Here is a 16,512-nt window from a genome sequence, read left to right on the forward strand (position 1 = left end):
ATGCTCTTCACTACAACCCATTACACGCAAGGTAATTGTACAGAACCTAAGGCACCTTTTAAAACCTACTTTTAAAAACCCGATAAATATTTAGATACCACTAAGATAACTTTTACAGGAACTTCAGAGCTCTCTCAAATCAAAATGTTTTATCTTTCTGCTCTATGTATACTGGTATTGAATGATCTTCAAGTTATATTCTTGAGAGATAATAGCAAGTGTAGAACAGCTTGTATAGTGTTGATAGTATGAGTAAAAATATGTATGTGTGTATACATGTGTGTTTGATTGTATATGTACAAAATACCATGGAAAGACTACACTAAAAAAACTGTCAACAGTGGTTGTCTCCATGTAAGGAAACTGAGTGATGACTATTGAAAGTGAATTGGTATTTTTCTGGCATGAGTAGTTTCAGTAGACGTCTCTGCATCAGACCTTCTTAACATTTTAAGCATCAACTTCCTAAACAAATAATCTGGAGATAACAAAAACAATCCTGTTTTCACTCTTTAATAAGCTCTTTACCTTCAAAGTACATTTGTTTTCAGGTGGTATAAGAAAAAGGCAGCTCCTCCCCTTCCTAGTCTACTTCCCTGGAAAATGATCCCAGCATGATTCTAGAACTAGTTCTTAGGATTAGAGCACCTTTTAATCGCATTCCTGAGCTAATTAAACAGAAGAGATTCAGAGCTGTCCTCCCCTTTTAAGAGTGGTTTGGAGAACCTGTTTTCTTTCCTTCTCTATTCCCCAGCAAAAGCAGGTTTGTAGTGTAGCGTAGGGGGCGTATAACCTTCTCAGCTAAGCAATGAATCTCTTATAGAATGGACAGAAAAGCATTTGCCCTCAGAATAACTGGATAAATGGCTTTTGAATTCTAGGGTAATTTTTTTCACTAGTAGACCCATTTGATTATTGATTTCTAGGAGTCTCTCAAAAGGTACATTTTATAAATTGTATTAATATAATTAATAAGCACCATTTAGAAATATTCAATATAGTTTACTATTAATTATTGTACAGAAATAGTTTGAGAATAGATTTGTTCAGAATTTAGCCAATTAAAGGATATGCCCTTATGCTGTCCTATATCTTCAAATGTTTGAGAATATGCTGTGAAAATTGTCTCTTGATTTTGCTTTGTTGTATTGTCACAAAACAGAAAGAAGAAGGAAAGCTTCAAGGACAGCTTAACAAGTCTGATTCTAACCAGTACATTAGGGAACTGAAAGATCAGATAGCAGAGCTGAATCATGAGGTAAGTGATAAATTTTGATCTTCACATATTTCTTTCTTCCTTCCTCTGTATTGACACAACACTTTATTATTGCTTATGACTGACTCTTTCATGGTAAATATTTTCTGTGAATCTTTGATTATGATTAATAATAATATTTTGGAAGATTACCTTCTTTTTAACATGAATTTTTCTGTTCCAGTATTGAGGATTTATTTTCCTTAAACCTCTTTAATCATGATCTGAAACGATCAATTAATATTTGTATGGCAAATATTTCACTTTTTTATTGTGATCTGAAAAGGTAGTTTGTCTGGGTGTCAAAGTTACTTAAATTAAATGAAAATTTTCTTTTTACCTCTATAGTAGATTTGTGGTATTTACCGTTGTGGATAGAGGGAAGTTTTTTTTACTCTTGTCTTCTTTTTCCCAAGCGGTATTACTGAGATTGCAAAAAAGGATACTTGCCTAATATCAGTTAACAGATTTCTTAGTATCTGAATACTTTTTAAACTGGCACTACCTTGAATCTGTGAGATTCAGCTCATGAAATTTGCAGATAGTTTTACTAGATACTATACTAGGTAATTTAAATTATTTAAAATAATGTGTTTTGATTAGAGAGACACTTTTTATTAATGTAGCTCTAGGTCAGTTTCCTTTCTTTTTTTAAATGATAAATATCTGGCTAAACATGAATGGAAAAGTGTGTTTCTTACCTTGAATTATTTGTACAATAATGTTTATTCACAGTGATGAGATTTGAATGGGTAACATAAACCTCATTTGTTAAGAAAGAAACTCATTTTCTTCACTAAATTAATTTAAACCTCAAAGGAAGAAGTTTGGATATTACCCTTTACTGGTATTACACTCTTCAGTGAAAGTCTAAGTGTTTTGGGTAATACCTCCTGGAGGCAGTCAATCTAAGTAAAATCTGAATGAAAAAACAAAGCCTTAACAAAAATGATAAATCTTAGATGTGGTTTAATTTAATTTGTCCTGAAATTTGGGAGGTCATGCCTATAAATATTGATTTTCAGCTCTGATAACATTTGAGGGATTCAGGATCATGTATAATCTTTACCTATTCATGTGCATTTTTTATAATCTGTTCTGATCTGATAGCCATGTATGAAAGAACAAGTTACAAATAAGCATGTTCTAGAAACCCTTATTCTTTTGAGGACCCTAAGAATTATTCCTTATGTTCAAAGATTTTCTCAAAGGAAATTATGACTAAAATAAAGCAACCTCCCATTTATAATTTTGACATCTAGTGATAAGGAATGTACCTTAACTAAAAATAATGATATTCTCCTCATCAGGAATGGCAGAAAATATAATAGTTCATGAGGTTTAACTTTAATGTAGGGTTGATCTGTGGCTTGTGAAAGCAATCTTTTATCTTATGCAAACATGAAAAGAAAATTACTTAACAGGTAGAAGTTTCTTCTGTTAAAATAAAGAGCTAGATTGTGCAAATTAAAAACTATAACAGTTTGTGAAGATGCTAATTAGGTGATTCAGAATAGGCCAGAGTCCTGGGCTTAACCAAGTCCCAGTTAGAAAGCATAGTAGAGAGGAGAATGAGTACAGCTGGGGACCACACAAGCACAGAGGTGAGAGTGGGTTTGGGGTTGGGAGTTTAGAGGAGGCCAGATTCGATTAAGAATTAATGTGACTGGGCTTCCCTGGTGGCTCAGTGGTTAAGAATCCGCCTGTTGGGCTTCCCTGGTGGCACAGTGGTTGGGGGTCCGCCTGCCGGTGCGGGGTACGTGGGTTCGTGCACCGGTCCGGGAGGATCCCGCATGTCGCGGAGCGTCTGGGCCTGTAGGCCATGGCCGCTGGGCCTGCGCGTCTGGAGCCTGCGCTCCGCAACGGGAGAGGCCACAGCGGTGAGAGGTCCACGTACCACAAAACAGGGGACACGGATTCGAGCCCTGGTCCGGGAAAAGCCCTCATGCCACGGAGCAGCTAAGCCCATGTGCCACAACTGCTGAGCCTGCGCTCTAGAGCCTGTGAGCCACAACTACTGAGCCCGTGAGCCACAACTACTGAAGCCCACGCTCCTAGAGCCCATGCTCCGCAACAAGAGAAGCCACCGCAGTGAGAAGCCTGTGCACCGCAACGAAGAGTAGCCCCCGCACACATGCCACAACTAGAGAAAGCCCACATGCTGCAACGAAGACCCAACACAGCCAAAAATAAATAAATAAACAAAATAAATCAGTTTATTTTTTTAAAAAAAGAATTAATGCGACTGAGTTGTGGAAATAAGGTTAGACTGAATAGAACCAGCTTATGGTGAATCTTCAAAGCTAGAAGAGATTAAGTTTATTATTATAGATAATGTGAAACCACTATAGGTCTCCAGTTGGAGACTTCTTTTCATTATGTTTTCTGAGCAGATTTTAATATATGCACCTGTTCAAAGTTTTATAACTAAAGAAAGGATAAGTGAAAACAAGTGAACGTTTAAACTGAGATAAATGGTTGTACTCAACTTACTATAAAAATTACTCTTTGTTGGACCAGCTTCTTGAGAAGTTTAAACAAGTTGTCACTTCTTTAGTCTAGTGTTTTTTTTCATTCTTGTGAATAGCACTTCACAGTAGGGGAAAAAAAAGATAACTGAAGTCAATCTAATTGCTCCAACTTAACTTTTGTCTGTATGCTAGAATTTGCCAGAACGTTTGGCTTTCAACATAAGAATTGACTTTTAAGTATTAATGTTGTATTTGAGCATGTGACTGTTAATAGTCACTTTGTTAGCTGATCTTTGTACTTCTCTAAATGTTGAAGGAAATAGTGAGACAAACTTTGTAAATTCATCTTCCTGAAGATACAGCAATGTTGTACGTGTTATAACAGCTATGACCACTTAGCATAGTTAGCTGTATGAAATAGTAAGAGGATTAAGCAGGTTATTTTTTATGAATGGCTGAATATATTGTTAATCTATAAAATAACAATAATAGATACTATTCATTGGTCTGTTGGCCAAGCATTGTGACAGACACTTCATATTTATTACTACTGATCTTCATAATAATCCCACGTGATGGTGGTATCCTCAGTTGAATGGATGTGGAAACAGACTCACAATGATTAAGTAACTTTTCCCAAGATGATGCAAATAGTAAGTGGTTGAGCCAGGATCTAATCTAGTTTGGCCTGTTCTTTTCTGTGCTGCTTACAGAGACGTTAGATTAGAAAACATGTCATCAATGTTTAAAATCTTAAGAATGTCAATTAATGACAATATTTTAACTGTGTTGTCCTCCTTGACACATGAATCTGCATATATCCAGTAAGTAAATTCTGCAGTTGACCTAGCCACAAGGGCTCTCTCTGTTAACATTGCAAATAGAGATTTATCTTCACTTTCTGCACCTTACTGTCATCCATCCATGTGATTTCTATGACTCCCAACTCCTGCAATTCCTACCCTCACCACCTAATTTTGGTCCTAATATTACCTACCTACCATAGCAATCTTTTAATTTGAAGCCTTTTACCCTGCGAAGAGCTTCACAGAAGCCACTGTGGAAACTCTTGCTGCCCCAGACCTGGCAGGAGCTGTGGTTAAATCCTCCCCTTAACCCTACATTCTGTCTTCATGGGAGACATAGAAAAGACCCAAGGTCCCAATTTAAGTGCTTTCGTTATCCCATCTTCCCGCCTCCTGCCCTTTCACCCATCTATCATCACAGCACCTACTCTATACTAGGCACTGGGTTTAGAACTGAAGATAAAGAAGATTGAAACACAATCCATAGCCTCAAGGGGCTCACAGTCTAACAAAGGAGATAGGCGTACAAATAAACAAATTGTAATACATAATGAAAAGTATAGCATTATAGTAGCTACCATTCATTCAACAGCTGCTCTGTGTCAGACACTGTACTAAGTATTATACTTCCTTTATTTCTTTTAATCTTCACAACAGTCCTCTGAAATAGGTAGCATCATTATTATTCATGCTTTACTTGTCATAAAACTGAGGTTCTGGGGTATTAAATAGCTCCCCATGGTCATACACTAGTCAGTGATAGAGGTAGAATGTTAGACTATATGACTTTAAGCCCATCCATGCACTTAACTACCATATGCTATATAGCCTCCTTTGAAACATACAGGGATAAGATGGCAACAGCATCTGGGCTGGGTTTTGAAAAATGAAATGTTTTCAGGCAGATTGGACATCAGGAACATTTCAGTAGGAGCCATAAAACAAAAATGTAGATTCCAGAAATGAATAAGCCATCTACTTTTTCAATGCTGATCTGTCTTCTTGCAGCTGCCGACCACTGAAGACAAAGAATATTTTCTAAATGCCAGGAAAGGGAGATAGAAGGAGGTAGAAAGTTAATCTCATTTAGAAGCCAAAGGAAATGTACTCAGAACTCATTTATGTATTGACATATTGAGAAGTATAATCATATGGTTCACCCAAATTATCAGTTGACTAAGCTTCTCTGGGTTCCTTAAATCCTTGCTACCATTTACAATATTGTTTCACAGGAAAATGCACAGTAAACAGCTGATTTGAAAATGTTTTTGGAATACAAATTTTATGTTTTCACTTGTTCTTGATGGTGATGTGTTCCAGTGGATGTTCTAGGAATAGGTAAATCCATACTGAAGATAGTTCACTTATACTAAAAATTAAATATTTCCCCATTATACAGCTTTGCTCAATTTTTATGTCTTAATAAAATAGTTTTAATGTGCTTTATATCCATAAAGTCTCACAAAAGTAATTCTAGTTCTATTCACTTAGTAGCTTTTCTATATAAAGCAAATATTCCCCATTTTTATTAAGCTTTCTATGTGGTTGTTGCTAAACCAGGTATAGATCTTTTGGATAATTATTTTAATCTTCACAATTATCCTGTGAAAATTATTATTCCCATATTATAGGCTCACCAAGGCTAAATAACTTGTCCAAAGTCACATAACCAGTAAGTGGCAGAAGCTGGAATTCAGGATCAGGAGTTTTAGTCAGATTACAGTGCATTAAATGAGAATGAGGGACTTCCCTGGTGGTCCAGTGGAATGAAATATTTTTTAAAAAATGAGAATGAAGTAAAACCAAAGCAAACCATATATTTTTAAAAAGAAAGAGATAAAAAACATTAAAGCACTTTTATTTGCTAATACCCTGCCTTGTTCCAGATAGGATAAAGGAAGTTTGCAAATGATACAAAGTAGCAAATTGTACTTTTGTGAGAGAAGGAAAACTGGGAATATAATATGGAGCCTTGAGTAAGGCCAATACAAAATAGCATACCACAAAAGCATCTTATACATTTTTATAAGTGAGCCTCAAACTTGGCTCTAAGGTTTTCAACAGTCAACGAAAGGGGGAAACCTGGTCAATTTAAACTTTTCATAGTGTCTATGTGATAAAAACAGACCAGTTTTAGAAGAGCCACACCTATTCCTGATACTAAGACAAAACGTCTTCATGGCTCTTTTCATAAAGAAGACCTTCTAGTATGAGTCCATCAGCTATTATCCTTAACGCTCTGTAATAATATGGGTTTATAATCATAAAAACTGAACAATCTAAAGAACACAAACCCTTTTAAAACTTTTCTATAGAAGTAAAACTTACAGAAAAGTGCCCAGGTGACAAGTTTGTCTCTCAGTAAGTTATCACAGTAATCACACCCATGTAACGACCATCCAAGTCCAAGAAATAGACCCCAGAGCTCTATTCATATTCTGTCACAACCTCTCACTCCCTCCTCCTCAAAAATAACCATGATATCAGCTTCTAATACAGTAGTTTTAAGTTTTTGAATTTTATATAAATGGCTTCTTATGGTATATATTCTTTTGTGTCTTCTTTTGCTCAAAGTGGTTTGTGCAGTTTACTATGTTATTTTTAAATGTAGCTATAGGTTATTCATTCTCATTGCTGTGTAACTTTTCTTTGTATAAATATACCACAATTTATCTATTCTGTTCCTGAATATTTGAATTACTTCCATTTTGGCCTTTTAAGAACATTGCTGTTATTTATACTCCGATGAGTAGTAAAGATAGTTTCTATTGTTCTACATCCTCATCAGCATGTAGGATTGTCAGTCTTTATCTAATTTTAGTCACTGTTTGACTGTGAAGAGGATTCTTATTATGGTTTTAATGTGTATTTCCCTAATTACTAATAAGATTGGGTACCTTCCCCCCAGCATCCAGAACAATATTGGCATGTGGTAGGTACTCCATGAAAACGTTTTTAATGAAGAAATGATTGTGAAAGGCTTTGCTGATAACGTAACGTATAAGTTGTGATAGGAGTGCTAAGAAGCTTCCTGATGTGCGAAAAACAGTGGAAAGATCATGCCTGGCAGAAGAAACAACTAGCACAAAGGCCCTAGACAAAAATGAAGTAGACTTTTTGAGAAACCATACTAATGTGGCTGGAGTGTAGCACAGGGTGGGAAAAAATGGTATGAGGTAAGATTAGAGGGGAAGACAGAGTCAAATCATATACAGTGTTTTGTAAGCCAGGATAAATCATTTGAATTTTATTCTTGGTTGAGTGGGAATGGTTTTAAGCAAAGGATGATGTGATTTGATTTGCCCTGCCTACTATATGGTGAATTGATTGTAGGAAAGTAAGAATGGAAATAGGGAAACTCATTAGGAGGCTGTTAAAATAAAATAGTCCAGGTAAGAGCAAAGGTGACTTAGAAGGATGGCAGAAGTGGAAATCTTAGCAACGTGGATGTATTAGAGATATGTTTTAGAGGCAGAGAACTTGCAGATGGATTGTATGAGGGACATGAGAGTGCAGTCAGTGACTCCAGAGTTTTTTGGCTTCATAGTTGAGTGAATGGTTGGTGCCACTTACTGAGATTAGGGAAGGGTAGAAGATTCAAAGCTTTGTTTTGTTTATGTTAAGATTGAGATTCCTGTTAAACATTAAAATGAAAATAGCAGGTAGTCAATGGATATGTGAGTATGAGGTTCTAAAAAAGAGGTCAGGGTTAAAAATAGGTTTACTAGTCATTGGCATATAAATGGCAATCGTAGATAAAGAGGAGGTCCAGGAGCAAGTTTGTGGCACTCCTGACCTTTAAGGTTAAGAGAGCCAGCAAAGGAGATTAAAACCACCAGTGGGATAGGAGGGGAACTGGGAAGTGTGAAGATACAGGAGCCCCCCAAAAGGAGACTTTCAAGAAAGAAGCATTTCAGCATAGTTGTTTTAATTAGATTTTTTAAACTTCCCTGATCCATCTGAAGAATGAATTTATTTAAAGAGGTCTCGTCATCATTTTTCACCATTTATCAGAAAACGGTGGATGATTTATGAAAGAACTTGAGAAGGATCGATCTATGGTCTGTCACTGAATGATTACTAACACCTCCTTCTTGAAGAAGTTAGAGAACTGTTAGCTATTTCAGGACAAAAAAAAAAAAAAGAAAGAAAGAACGAACTATTACAGGATGCTCTAAACAGCGTACAATCCGGGTAAGTGGAATGAACTTTCTCTCTAAGGATAGACATTGTGCTGGTTTCCAAAAAGTCTTCTCTCTTCCTGTCTCCTTTGTTGGGGAGGCAGGTTTTTTAAGTTAAGTCGTCGTATGTCACTAGAATCTTTTTTTTCTTCTAGCCAAGTATGAAATTAGGAGTTTGAGTAAATAAAAAGAAATCTAAACAAAGCCCTTACTGCAGTTTGGCTTAGAAAATATTTATACATGTAATCTTTAAGTTTTTAAATTCTGATAACTCTGTTTATGTATACCTGAGCTATGGATTTAATTACATATCTATCAAAATGTATTTTTAATGTCCTAAACATTCTTAATATGTTTAATATGTATACTCATTTTGTTATCAAACTAGAAGTTTTGAAATAAGGATCTTTAAGAGTCAAATGACAGATGACCCTTTGGTACTGTTTGAGTCTTTTTTTCTTCCCTGTATTCTTCAGTTTAAAAATAGTTAATAAAACCACTTGAACTTGAATTTAAAAATAAGAAGAAGCTTTTTAAAGACTCAAGAAACATTGATTTTCATCTAGGCATTAAAACCAGAATAAAGGTAGAAAAGAACTTAGTCATTTGGCTCTGTAGGTATTGGCAGCTATTTTTTCCTCTTTTTGTCCAACTGAATGATTTTGTTTTTGTTTTCTTAACTGGATGCTTATTCTATGCTATGTTTCTGCCAGTGTTTGTTTCCTTTTAAATCTTGCAAAGCTCTGAGTATATTACCTAGTTTACAGAGTGGTAACCTAGAATAGAATTTACATTCTTACAAACAGGTTTGATAACAACAATCTGTATCTGGAGGCAGAAATAAGAATCAAAAATAGTGTATTCTGTTTGTACTGATGGCTGTTGATAATTGAATTATATTTTTTAGAAATACAACTACTTTTTAATTTATTTATTTTGGGCTGCACTGGGTCTTTGTTGCTGCGTGCGGGCTTTCTCTAGTTGCGGCGAGCAGGGGCTACTCTTCATTGCAGTGTGCGGGCGTCTCTTGTTAAGGAGCATGGGCTCTAGGCGTGTGGGCTTCAGTAGTTGTGGCACATGGGCTCAATAGTTATGGCTCGTGGGCTCTAGAACACAGGCTCGGTACTTGTGGCGCACAGACTTAGTTGCTCTGCGGCATGTAGGATCTTCCCAGACCAGGGCTTGAACCTGTGTCCCCTGCATTGGCAGACGGATTCTTAATCACTGTGCCACCAGGGAAGCCCTGATAATTGCATTTTAATTTTAAGGTTATTGTTTAAGAAATTTTTCAAAATGTGGAATTTTAAGCCTTCATGTATGTTTTTACAGTGAAAAGTGGTAGGTTTCTCAGTGTATAAGCTTCTTAATAAAAGAAATGATTTCCTTCAACTTGTTCTTTCTCTAGTTAGAACAATGTGAAGTACCATGCAGGAGCTCACACAAGCCTCAGTGCAAGTAAATTCTTTTTCTCTGCTGCCCCAAAAAAGGTCCTATGTAGATAATGAGAGATTATAATTGTACTTCTATGAAAATTGGTTTAAGGCCCTTGAATGAAACGTTTAGCAATGGTTTTTAATCTTACAACCTCCATTTACTGATAAAAAAATTGATTCTTAATGACTTCTTTAAATGAGTGTTATTACTCCTGTTTCTCTTATATGTTCCATTTTATCTTTGGTAAGCAGCTTATCTTATTTGAAGTCATAAAATTTAAAAATTATTGTACAATGTACAGTATTTTATGTCTGGAATAATATCACTATGTAAAAAAAGACTTAAAGCTGAGATTTCAGATTTATGTTTTTTTCAAACCAGTCATGTTCTTAAAGTTTATCTAGTTTTTCACTTGGTAAATGAGGAAGCTGAGGGCCCAAGACTTAAAGGGACTTACCCAAAGTTGCACAGCTATTTTGTGGCAGAGACGAAACTACTGCCCAGAAGCTCTGGCCTCTGATTTACTACATCCCACTGCCGTACCAGTCCTGCCGACCAATTTAGCTGTCTCATGGTAGATAGAGTAGGAATTTCATAGATGTTTAATTGAATTAAAATTAACTACCTCTCTCAGATGAGAACCCAGTGTCTAGATAATAGAAATCTACTCTCACTTAGTATTCTTTACTTTTCCTTCAGCTTCAGGTTCTGAACTTTTATTTGATCTGAGACTGGGGACTTGACCTTTCAGATTCTGCTTCAGTTTCCAGTGGTTGCCACTAAAATCTTAGCTTTTAAATATTAGATGATTTTCTGAAAACAGAGGCAACTGAGATTTTTTAGCCAAATCTGATATTTCTAGAAACCTAGAATTAGGTAAAAATAGTCAACCCAATTTTATATATACATATTATTTAAGAAATACAAGCTTACTCAAGGACATAAATTAGCTCAGCTATTCAATACATTCTGTTTCAAGAGTCTGTTATTTAGAGAAAGACAAATATATGATATCACTTATATGTAGAATCTTTAAAAATGATACAAATGAACTTATTTACAAAACAGAAATAGACTCACAGACATAGAAAACAAACTTACAGTTACCAAAGGGGAAAGGGGGAGAGAAATTAGGAGTTTGGAATTAACATATACACATTACTATATATACAGTAGGTAACAACAGGGATCTACTGTATAGCACAGGGAACTATACTCAATATCTTATAATAACCTATAATGGAAAAGAATCTGAAAATCATATATATATGATTTTCAGAGATACATATATAGGAATATATATATATATATATATATATATATATATATATATATATATGAGTTTGATATTTAACTGGTGACCAAACTTCCAGCAATTGTTTCTAGATTAATTTTTTTTTAATCTCCAAGGATATATGTCTTCCCATTCATTCTTTGCCTCCAAAAAGAATAATATACCACATTCATATAAAGAAAAGCTATAATAATCCCACACAGGATACCTTACTTTTATTCAAGACTTTTAGACCATTTTCTAGTTTTATGTTACATTCATAAAAAGAGTATTTTCTACCTAATTACATGCATCTATGTATCCTGTTCCTACTGTAGGTAGAAAGAGATTTTTTAATTTGTTAATGAAAAGTGTGTTTCTAATGATGGTAATTTCATTAAGGAATTGGAGTTGAATCATTAGAATATGAAGGAAAAAAGGTCTGGTAGAGAGTGAGATAATAAAATCACTTAGGGAAGAAAAATTAAAAATATAAAACAATTTGCTGTACACCTGAAACTAACACAACATTGTAAATCAACTATACTCCAATATAAATTTTTTAAAAAGAGAAAAGAAGGCAGGAAAAGAAATTAGAACGTAGAAAAGATGAGATACCAAGGAAAGAAGCCACTTAGGAATATTGACTGAAGTAGGACATACCTCTAGAAGGGTTTGTAATGAAATTTCTAGGATAAACTCTGGGTGAGCAGCCAATTTAGAGAATACAGAAGCAATCTAGAACTAAGGTTTTAGATCTGGTACTCAGAATTTAGGACCAAGTAAATATCCTCAAGAGATAATATCACACTGGCTAAGGAACAGAACCCGTTAGAAGTGTAAAGTCAGACTTGGATATTAAGCTGTGTCAGGTGGAATTTTTTCTGATATTGTGCCAGACACTATAGGAAGTACAGTGTAGTCTTACTCTCAAGGAATTTACAGTCTGATGGGAAGAAGCAGAACAGTTAATTTGATAAAGTCTATGTGGCTGGTACTGATAATACTTGATAGTTCAGAAATGGGAGCAAACACAGCACTTAATTTCATTTATTTTAATTAGTGGCTGTTATACTGTCCTTGATGCTCCAGGGCAAGCTAAGCTGTGCATTCCTTGATGACAAAAGTTGTGTCTCATTCAGCCTTATATTTCTTAGAGTCTTTCAAAAGTCCTGACGCAGTACAATAAACTGATGGATTCAGTTAGTTCTCATGGTGTTCAAATTGTCCTGAATTTGACCAGTGGGAGCTCTTTAAGGCTAGCTTCAGTATCTTTTTTTTTCTTTATAAACCCATTAGTCTTTGAGCATTTTTGTGTTTTCTGGCACTAATAGTACTTTACATCAAATGAGTATAGCTGGATTTTCAAATGTAAGGTAGTGAAACAGTGTTTATTAGTATAGTCGGCCCTTCCCATCTGCAGGTTCCATATCCGCGTATCCCGCCACCCTCAGATTGAAAGTATTCGAAAAAGAAATATTCCAGAAAGTTTCAAAAAGCAAAACTTGAATTTGTCACACATGCAACTATTTACATAGTATTTACATTGTATTTACAACTATTTACATTGTATTAAGTATTATAACTAATTTAGAGATTACTTAAATTATACAGGAGGATGTGCACAGGTTATATGCAAATACTACACCATTTTATATGAGGGACTTGAGCATCTGTGGATTTTGGTATCCACAGGGTCCTGGAACCAATCTCCCTTGGACACTGAGGGACAACTGTACTGATCTGTAAATTGCTTAATAAATGGTCCCAACAGTTACTCTTATGACTATTAGATTGGAAACATACCTCACAAGAAACCACTTCAAGGGAAACTGCATATCAAATACCACTTGGGTTATGAGAAATAAAGGTAGATGATAATAAGCATTTTTTTTAAAGGAAATGGAGCTAACTATAAAGCCTAGAGTGGCAGTTTTTATTGTTACTTACAGCAGTTCTTAAACAGATTTAATTCAATAGGGGTGGAAGAGACTTGCTTTCAGCCTTCCCAAGAAGAGGCCATCTAATAGTATACTCTTAGATCTAAGACACGAGGAAAATAAGATGTAAATGCCTAAAGCCATTTCAATCATATGTATGATACCAATAAGGTTTTAGCATGACTACAGTATTACTTGTTGACACTTAGAATGATACTAATAAGATGTGCTTGAAGATTTCATTCAACCTGATACGGGGCAACCAAAATGAGCTATGATTTTAAAATCCAGTGAATTTACTCATGTACTCAGGTTTCAAGACTTCAGTATTCATTGTTTAAATTTCCTTCATTTATTTGAAAGCTGATTATCCCTACTCTTCACCTCTTACTTTCTCCTTCACTATTGTGTCACTACTGCTAAACACATTCATAAAATAGAGAAGAGGGGAAAAATAGATATCCATGCAATTTATCAGGTTCTTAATAGCACTTCCGGATTTTGTTTGTTGTTCTTTGGGATTTTTCATTTGATAAGTTTAGTTTTGTTTCTGAATTTTGTGTCTTTGCTCTCCATCTTACTGCAGTAAGAAACTGTCATCCTGGATTGTAGGCCTAGTTCGGCCACTGATTAACTGTGTGACCTTAGGATGCCAATTTACTTCATACATTCATTCAGTGAACATTTGGACATCTTTTAGGTCCCAGGCATGCCTCAGGCTTTCCCTCAGTTTCTGCATCCCAAAACAGTTATACTAAATGATCTTTAAAGTCCTTTCCATCCCAGTCCTGTGCTAGGTGTAGAAAAGTCATAGTCCCAATTGTTAAGGAATTCAGACTTGTAGGGAGAGCCAGTCAGGATGGGCAGTGCTGTGGTAGAACCGTATGGTACCACGGCCTAGAAATGTGAGGAATCCTCTGGGCGTGGGGCTGCCTCAGCTCTGTATTGAAGGAAGAATAGAAGATAGCCAGAGGAAAGTAGAAAGATGTTTCAGGTAGAGAAGCTGTCATATGCAAAGGTTTGGAGGCAAGTAGAGAGCAAGTAAAAAAGGAACAGCTAAAACAGTAGGAGGGAAATCACTAAAGAGGGGCACCTCTGAAACCAGAGAGAGCCTTCCCCTGATCAGTCTGGTTTTAGTGTGTGGTAGTGAAAAAATCATTTGTAGAGATTGATCTGATGGCTGAAGGTAAAGCTTTCTTAATCAAACAAGAGGAAATCCATAAAATACAATCTTCTTCCTTGATTATGTTTTGAGTTATTTTCCTTTTAAGGCCTTGTTTCAAATGATGCATTTCAGAGCCAATTTGAATCTTTTCAATCTAATTTAGACATTCTTGTGCTATTATTCACCAAGCTATCCAGTACTTCACACTTGTTTTTTAGTGCTATCTATTCTTAAGTATTAGTCCAGTTTCTTCAACTACACTAAGATTTTGAAATATAGTCAATCATTTTTAAAAACTTTTTTTTTTGCATCACATAATTCAATTTTAAAATGCTAGTTTTTAAAAGAAACAGTAACATAGTATTGACAGTTTTTCAAACTAGGAACATTTGAAAATGTGCTCCAAAATTTACTGTGTCAATTAAAGGAAAATCGGTAAAAGATGAATAGCTAACTCTCTCTGATTTACAAAAACTAAAAATTTTACATTGTGGTTGGAAGTCTTTAGTGCAGTAAATCATGTGCTTTTCATGGACCATATCTCACAGATGCAGTTGGACGTGAGATAATCAGATTTTCACTCCCCACAAGCTGAACAGCTGAAAATGTCATACCAATAATACTTGTCAAAGACTCAGTGCTCCTTTCCTGCCTGTCTGATTTAAGTTGTTGTGGTCAGTGTGAGGAACCTGTGATATGATAAGATAGCATTCATGAGGTCATGTGGTTTGCAAGTACCCAATCTTAACTAAGCAGCCTGTGAGCACCTCCGAATGAGGAAGAAAGAAAGGGATACTAACCTTGTCTGTTTGAAAGCTTATTTTGTGTTCAGTGATAAAATAATGTGGGTGTGTGGCCATATATATATGGTATATAGTTAAAATTATTTTCCCATCAGGAGTTAGTTCTGAAGAAAGTAAATTCTATAAATGCATTCATCTCCTTTAACTTCAGTCTAAAGGATTAAACATTTTATTATAAATATTTTCTGCCTGTTTAAAATGAAACTGTAGAAGGTAGCCATCATTTCTTTTTCTGTTGAGAAAAAAACTAGATGTTAAAGGTTAATATTGTTGGTGAATTTTTTAATCAATTAAAATTTCTGCATTTCGTAAATAGAAAATTATTTCTTTTCAATCTGGCAATATCTCCATTGAAAACATATCCACAAAATGGCTATCTGATATATATGTAAATAGATAGATATAGATGTAGATATTTAATATATTTATATATATAAAACAGCTTTATTGAGCTTTAATTCACATACAGTACAGTTCACCCATTTAAAATGTACAATCCAGTGGTTTTTTTATATATTCACAGAATTGTGCAGTCATCACCACAATAAATTTCAGAACATTTTTATCACTCAAAAATAAATCACATTCCCATTAGCTGTCACTCCTCATTTCCCCCAAATTCCCATCCCCCAGCTCTAGGCAAACACTAATCTATTTTCTGTCTCTATTGATTTCCCTATTCTGGACATTTCATTTAATGGAATTATACAATATGTGGTCATCTGTGACTGGTTTCTTATACTTAGCATAATGTTTTCAAAGTTCATCCATGTAAATAGTAGCATGTATCAGTACTTCATTCCTTCTTATTGCCTAATAATATTCCTTTGTATGGATATACCATAATTTATTTATCCATGCATCAGTTGATGAACATTTGGGTTGTTCCCACTTTGGGGCTATTATAAATAATGCTGCTGCAAGCATTTATGTACAGGTTTCTTTGTGAGCATATTTTCATTTGTCTTGAATGTATACTTAGTAATGAAATTGCTGGGTCATATGGTAGCTCTATGCTTAACCATTTGAGGAACTGCCATACTGTTTTCCAAAGAAGCTATACCATTGTATATTACCTCTGGCTGTTTATGAGGGTTCTAGTTTCTTCACATCTTTGCCAGTACTTGTTATTCTCTTTTTTTTTGATAGCTATCCTAGTAAGTGTAAATGTCATATCATTTTGG

At 35.1% G+C, this 16,512-nt stretch overlaps 1 protein-coding gene across 9 annotated transcripts in view; it reads left to right on the forward strand.

Annotated features, from left to right (window-relative positions):
* Positions 1-16,512, forward strand: part of EVI5 (ecotropic viral integration site 5) — a 203,871-nt gene that overhangs the window by 174,175 nt on the left and 13,184 nt on the right. For all 9 annotated transcript variants that reach the window (XM_059082311.2, XM_067042691.1, XM_059082379.2 and 6 more), the window contains one exon: positions 1,163-1,258. In XM_059082311.2, the coding sequence (XP_058938294.1) occupies positions 1,163-1,258 (96 nt within the window). The remainder of the gene's footprint in view (positions 1-1,162; positions 1,259-16,512) is intronic.

The sequence above is a fragment of the Kogia breviceps genome, chromosome 1 (assembly GCF_026419965.1).
Source record: "Kogia breviceps isolate mKogBre1 chromosome 1, mKogBre1 haplotype 1, whole genome shotgun sequence".
In the NCBI taxonomy this organism is placed as follows: Eukaryota; Metazoa; Chordata; class Mammalia; order Artiodactyla; family Physeteridae; genus Kogia; species Kogia breviceps.